Source organism: Strongylocentrotus purpuratus, unplaced genomic scaffold, assembly GCF_000002235.5.
Source record: "Strongylocentrotus purpuratus isolate Spur 01 unplaced genomic scaffold, Spur_5.0 spur5_scaffold_19, whole genome shotgun sequence".
Lineage (NCBI taxonomy): Eukaryota > Metazoa > Echinodermata > Echinoidea > Camarodonta > Strongylocentrotidae > Strongylocentrotus > Strongylocentrotus purpuratus.
In genome coordinates this window covers 2,412,844-2,419,894 of record NW_022145604.1, presented here as the reverse complement: position 1 = coordinate 2,419,894, position 7,051 = coordinate 2,412,844, and the positions used below count along the sequence as shown (strand labels likewise).

Below are 7,051 nucleotides of genomic sequence, written 5' to 3'. Positions count from 1 at the left end.
TCATTGTTCATTTGTGCACCGATGATACATTCAATAGGACACAGGTGGAAGTATTCTTCTCAGGGGGAGACTAAAGGTATTCATGAAGCACCTCCATCACATGTGTAAAAGATCTGTTGATATTTAGTTGTCATTTAATGTAACAAAGATAAATACGAAGCGGTTTTACGTGGAGCAAAGCAGAAAAGGGGTCTGCAAAACCAAGAAAATCAGAGACATCGCAACCTCTCACACATTGACGACCAGGATAGAAATAGTCATGACGTGACATCTCTCTGCTCTGCGTGTGTGATCGACGTGATGCATTGTCAATAGTTGTTGAGCTTTTGAACAATTTTAATATCACTGCAAATTTGACAAAAGCTTTGGCTGGCGACGACTTGCATGACTCATTCCTTCAAAAATAAAAAAATATAGAACAAAGGATCTCTGCTTTTACCAGGGTCTCCTCGTCTTTTTTTTAGTTAACTTTGTGTTTATCATTGCCAACATTTGTTATTTTGCATTGTAAATGTGTAATGATCTAAAGTTATGCTATATGTGTCATTTGAAAGAAAGACGAATAAATATCTTATCTTATCTTATCGTAAAATAGTATTAATGGGAGAACTGTGTATATATCAATATGTGCGTCATAGCAGGAATTACCCCGTATGGCAACTGTCTAATCATTCAACATTATATTGACATTGATCGCCATATACGACCACTGCCATTTATTAAACATTGCTTGGACAACGAAGGGAGAAGGAAGGGCGGTCGAAGGGGGAAGTATAATGACAGCACATGTAATTTTTCAATCCTATATACACAATGTATACACAATATATATACATTTTATATACCACACTGTGTAATAGTTCTAAATGTACCCCCCCCCCCCCCACACTGAACCAATAATTAGATATTTGTTCAACGGGACTACTGCAGGGAGAGGTACAGTCTTTACAGAGAGAAAAAATCAGAACAAATATTGACTCGCAAAATGCAAGTCACACAGAAGAAATAAGGAGTACATAAAAGCCTTTCGACGCTAGCACACTTTATATGGGTGTGCTCAGTATATCATCAATGCATTATGACCTGCATGAATGCTATCAATGAGTTATTTTTATATCTCCATTCTATTTGCCATCTATCTTCTGTCTCTACTCCCACTTACTGATTTTATATTTATAAAGGATCTATGTAATTGGATGTTTGCCAGAAATAGTTATCATCAATCATCAATCACCATGGCAATATTCTAGTTCTAATTCGAACGATATGAATATTAAAAAATGAGTTTATGAGATCATTTTTTCATGCGGTGTTGGTAGACAGACAACAAATAAAATATAATTTTTACTGACAATTATTACTACAGTTATAGTTTCGTCAACTTAAAGATATAACGCCAGTAATATGTTTGTAATGTGAATGTAATCTATGTTTTACAGTAAAGTTCTTATTTCGTTAGTACAAACATTTTTTGTGTGTGCCTCTAATGAGGTGTTTATTTACATTCAAACATCAAAATAATGCTGTGAGTACAAATACAATTGACGCACGATGTTATCAATGTTATCAACTTAAAAAGTGTATTAAGCAACAACGTGTGTATAAATGTATAGTAACCATACCAGAAATAGAAGGGGCATCAACTGTACAAAAACATCACCCTCAATATGCTCCATAATTTAGATGCACCTCACAATTGTGGAAAGTTGCACCCTGGAGGCGCAGAGTGATTTAGGTCTGTTGCGTCATTTGACTGACGCATCACATGACACGCTATGTGAACATGATACCACACAAGATAATGCAAAAAGTAAAATGGAACACATTGCTTTGTTATTACGCAATCAAAAGTGAAGCGGGTATAAAAACAGGGTGCAGCATTGAATCTCAAAAGGTGCAAATTTCCACCTGTATGGGTGCAAGATATGAGAAAAGGATCATACAACTCTCAATTCTGTATCTTCCGGGTCGCTACTATTATATGTTGCAACTTTTTATCTTTGTGCATTTCTCTTTACTACATATAGTTTGTAGTACAACCATTACCATTACCATAGTGGTCTGTTTTCTACTTTTCTGCCCTAGAATATAATTATAAATATGTAAAATTTGCTTAAATTGCACTCAAACTAGAACAAATACATTTGCAAAATGAAAATGCACAATTCAAATATACTATATATATGTACATGTTTACATGTGACCCAACTATTAAATGGCCACAAAGGTTAATGTGAATAATTTAACTCACATTTCAAAGAACATAATGCAATAATGGGAAAAAGGCAACAATTCATTTGTATTTTAGAGAAATTTACTGAATGATAAACTGCATTACCGTACTTACAATATTAAATTGAATATGATATAGAATTAATGTTTGAAGCTTCAAGATGTTTCTTTTAAAAAACAAGTTCTATTCCTATCTTTTTTTGTTCTCAAGTTTGACATTTGTGAACAAAGAGCTCAATATTAAAACTTTAAAACATAACGAATTAAGTTAGCATCAACAGGGGAGCAATATGTAAGATTACAGGGGGAATGTGTCGTCGATTGATGCGAGTACGTTTCCAAAATGAGAGTGCGCCCGCTCTTGTCCATTCTAGGCCTTGGCAGGCAGCTCGCTTCCTGTAAAGAAGAAAGTACGATTTTCCATTATATTCTAATTTTGACTAACCTTGCAAAGAAAAAAAGATTAATGACATGAAAAATCTAAAGAAAAACATTAAATTGTGAGAAAGGAGAAGTAGAAGAAGGAAAAAGAAGACGAACGAAACGAAAATCAAGGTCGGAAATGAGAAGAAAATGCACTATGAAGGAAAAAATAAATTTAAAAAGCAAAAGAAGAATAAGGCACAGAGAACCAACATAGAAGAGAAAGAAGAACAAGAAGAAGTGGTACAACCCGATGGGACTAAGAGGAGGGAGAAGAAACAAGACAAAGGTATACACTTTAATGGAATATACAAGAAATAAAATCATGGTCATATGGTGATATAAATACATATTTGCTCGCATTGGTATGCTAATAAAACAAAGAGTAACCTGCCACAGTCAACGTTTGCCACACGAACGATGTGCATGGAACATAATGCTTCATACAATGTGGCAGTCACGGGTTTATGGGGTTACAATCCGTAAAGTGATAGTGTTAATCATTGCAGATTAATAGGCCTGTATTCTAACTGATATCTAAACTCGATGCTGGGCTTAAGTTTTTTGTTCAAAATAAAGGGAAGTTAGTCTGAGTTCTAAGATTTCCTTTGTTGAACGTGATCTTTGATTCAGAACTGAATCAGTAGATTACGGATCATTTTAGGCTTACTTCGAATCATTGGGTCAATTCGTCGTATCTGGTCCAATTTATCCAAAATTTTGTGAAAACCCGACGGCAAATTAACGAAAGGTCGCGTAATCTTCCGCTGTCGTTTCACGAAAGGCCGTGTAACGCGACCACCCGACCGGACGCGATGACCCGATGATTGGAAGTAAGTAATGGGTTAATAGTCTTACCCTGTACAACGTGGGCTCCCATCTGAGCTTGGATAGGTTGAATGCCACTCTGAGGGTAGAACGCCTTGACAAATAGATGACAATAAATATGAGAAGGTGAATGTTATACATTTGAACCATGAACCAATTAGTTTCAGTGGAGTTGGAGGTGTCGTGGTATAGTGGTTCATTCACTTGACTCTCAATCTTTGGGTTGAGGGTTCGAATTTTGGCCCGGCACTGGCATCTACGTTTGTCACTCTCAATACAGGTGTGATGCATGGGTAACTAGCAATCGCTGGAGTAATAATAATAATTGCAGGGCCCTCAGAAAGAACAGCATTGAAGCTGATGAGGCTTCCCTGGGTACAATTATTATTATTATTATAGTTTATAGGTCCATGCTTGAACAGTAGTAATATAACATTCTAGTTCTTACAGCAGCGGGGGATATGCAATTAATTTCTTTCCGAGCCAGTTTTATCGCAATCATAACTATCGCAGATACTTTCAAAATATGTATCAAAATAGCCTTGTTCGTTAACTACTGAAATATACGCACTACAATGACGTCTTGGCTAATAGGCTTTCTGTGTGATATACTGTGAGGCATTGACAGCGGATTTAGTTGATTTCTTGAAAGTCTTGACGACCATGAACGCTACAATACACCAGTTTACGGTTGTGTGCGCCATTTTAAACAAAGCCAATGACCTAGAGGTCATGTATTTACGCGTAAATTAAGATTGCGCCCATGCAAATTATGATGATATCACTGCCTACGCGCTGCGTTGTGCGCGCACATCATCATTTGCATGGGCGCAATCTTAATTTACGCATAAATACCACTGACCTCGGGCCATTGGCTTTGTTTCAGGGCAAATGACCCGAGGACAACTGTCTGCGCATGCGCACTGATACAACCGTAAACTGGTGTATTGCCTGGATCATGATATTTAAATGATTTTCATAAATGATGATATTACCATGCGGTTGTCGTTGGTCTGTTGAGTAGGGGGTCGAGCGCAACAGCCGTTAAGACCACCGTAACAGACGACACAAGCTACGATGGCGACGACGAACTCGGCGAACATCAGGATAGCAATCAAGGAGCGGATGGCAGTGAGACCCTGAACATAATGATGAAAGATTTAAAGAGTCAACATCGGCTACAAAATCACTATTACAACACCATTTACTACTACTACTACTACTACTACTACTACTACTATACAACTACTACTACTACTACTACTACTACTACTATTATAATAATAACAATAATACAAAATAATAACAATACTACTACTACTACTACTCCTACCACCATTACTATCAATAATACTACGAATACTACTAGAAGAAGAAGAAGAAGAAGAAGAAGTTGACAGTGGATACACGTATATCTTATATATAATGCATAATGATAATTCCTCATGCGCTTTACATGATATTACATTATGTTAATAGTTTTACTCTAGATATAATAACAATTTCGTTTAAAATGTTTAGTCCAAGACTTAGAGTGTTAAGGTTTTGTAGCCAAAATATTAAGTAGAGATTCAAAATACTGTTAGGATAGATGATGAAATGATGTACATGACTTACCTTGAGGCGTACGGGGTAACAGGTGTGGTAGAATGCTCCAGCTTCTCCGTCATTACGATAGTCGGGGAAATAATTTTGGCAGACGACATCTACGCTTTGAACGGCTGTAAATATCTCCATGACACACAAGAAGGCTGCTAGGATGGCGGCCAAGATTGACATGACCAGGTAGGCCACGATCTGAGGTACGAACATAGTACGAACAAAATAATGATTACACTCTAAAAGAAGTTGGATGACATTTTAAAGGCCCACTGCACTACTTGTAGCTACTTGCGCCCTCTATATCCAAACAATGCCTAATCGGTGACCATTGGTCCCCCATAATCCTCTTTTTCTTATGTTAACTGAGAGCTGAGTTGATGAGATAACCACCTGTCCAGTGACCTTGCAGAGCGGTCTAATCCCTCCTGTAAACTATGGCAGATAAGCTTTAATCAATAATAAGTAAGTAGGGATGTGGTTAGTTAAGACAGTGACCGGATATGCCCTAAAATGTCATTAAAACAAGGCGTAAGAAAAAGTAGGGTACAATTCACAAGGACTACTAGGAGTAAAAAAATTATGTTGAGATGACTTACTGTGGATCTCTTCTATTTCTGGTCTCCTGAGTGGTATCATTATGATGCGCTTGACCTCCTCTCATACAAGGAAAAATCTTCCATCAGTACAGGGTATATTCTTGGCACATAAATTATCCTTATTTTTTTGTAATGCCTCTCCCATTTTAGTACAAATGAATTTGCTTTCTCTTTGCCCAATCTTCGGCTGATCAGTTTCTCTGTTTTTTCTCCTTTAAGCAAACTTTCTATGAAGGGTTATTTCTCCAACCCTGTCCAATACACACCCATAATCATAAAGGGTACTCGATTTCAATATTATAATAATAGAATATCCCACATCAACCGTTCCAAGCAACCTATTAGATATCTCAAACGCATTTTCATTTCTAGACGTCGAAATTATTTTATTTGAGTTTAAAAAGAACAATGCTACTCACCACACAGTTATTCTTCTTCTTAGAACATACTCCGAGAATTCCAGCTGGCAGGAAAAACTGGTAATTAAATATCATTTAAGAAAAAATTGAATTGTAATTTTTTTTTAAAAGAAGGTTTGCATGCATGGTAAGCACTATTTTTTAATGGAAACAAAGAATTTCGTCGGCAGAGAGACAACTGGACAATATTTATGCTGCCTTTGATGAAGAGGGTCGGATTTTTTTTTTTTGCAATAATATCTTGCATCTCTATAGTAAACACAAATTGAAGGTTTTACTGTTCTCACAATCATTTGCTCAACGACGGGGAGTTGATTGGGTAGGGAAAACAAATCTAATCGCAGAGAAAAATAACACCTTGTATAAAACAGGTATTTATATTTAAACTTACCTATATGATGGACTACCAGAACAAGATAAGCTTTAGAGAGTTAAAGTTTAAAGAAGCAATTGTGTGTTTACTATCAGAAATTATAACGCAGATCCATGTGTTAAGAGGGGGCATCCACCCCGCCCCCCCCCCCCCATTACAACGCTACATGCTGAATAACTATTTATTTAATTTTCCGAATCTAACATGATCGTAAAGACGTTTAATAAAGGAATGAACGTATAGTAGTTTCAACAACCTTTTGGGTCACCTTATAACAAGTGCGAACAGTGGCGTACGCAGGATTTTTTCAAGGGGGGGGGGGGGGGGGTTAAAAATCGGGTCCAAAATTTCGCAACGACTCAGGAAAATTTGAAAATCGCGCCGGCCAAAAAGTCGCTTAGTAGGGGGGGGGGGGGGGGTAAGCGGACACTTTTTTTTTTGGGGGGGGGGGAGCCCAAAAAAAATCGCAACGACTCAGCCAGCCGAAAAGTCGCTGAGTGCGAACATGACAATGACATATTACGTAATCCGTGTATAGTGTCTCTAGTTTCTAGTTAATACAGTAAGGTATTGAAAGT

General features: G+C 37.1%; 1 protein-coding gene across 1 annotated transcript; it reads right to left on the bottom strand.

Annotated features, from left to right (window-relative positions):
• Positions 1 to 1,474: 1,474 nt before the first annotated feature.
• Positions 1,475 to 6,190, bottom strand: LOC575172. The gene is made up of 5 exons (XM_030990023.1): positions 6,101 to 6,190; positions 5,101 to 5,280; positions 4,479 to 4,622; positions 3,514 to 3,577; positions 1,475 to 2,628 (listed from the first exon to the last, which is right to left on the bottom strand). The coding sequence occupies exons 1-5, from the start codon at positions 6,173 to 6,175 to the stop codon at positions 2,603 to 2,605; spliced, it is 489 nt and encodes a 162-aa protein (XP_030845883.1). The 5' UTR covers positions 6,176 to 6,190; the 3' UTR covers positions 1,475 to 2,602.
• Between the last annotated feature and the right edge of the window lie 861 nt (positions 6,191 to 7,051).

Excerpts from the sequence above, each read along its gene's own strand:
- LOC575172 (XM_030990023.1), bottom strand. The coding sequence starts at position 6,175 with ATGATATTTAATTACCAGTTTTTCCTGCCAGCTGGAATTCTCGGAGTA. Across the intron at positions 4,623-5,100 it reads GTTACCCCGTACGCCTCAAG|GGTCTCACTGCCATCCGCTC; the intron begins GTAAGTCATGTA and ends CATTATGTTCAG. Across the intron at positions 2,629-3,513 it reads GGGAGCCCACGTTGTACAGG|GAAGCGAGCTGCCTGCCAAG; the intron begins GTAAGACTATTA and ends TCTTCTTTACAG.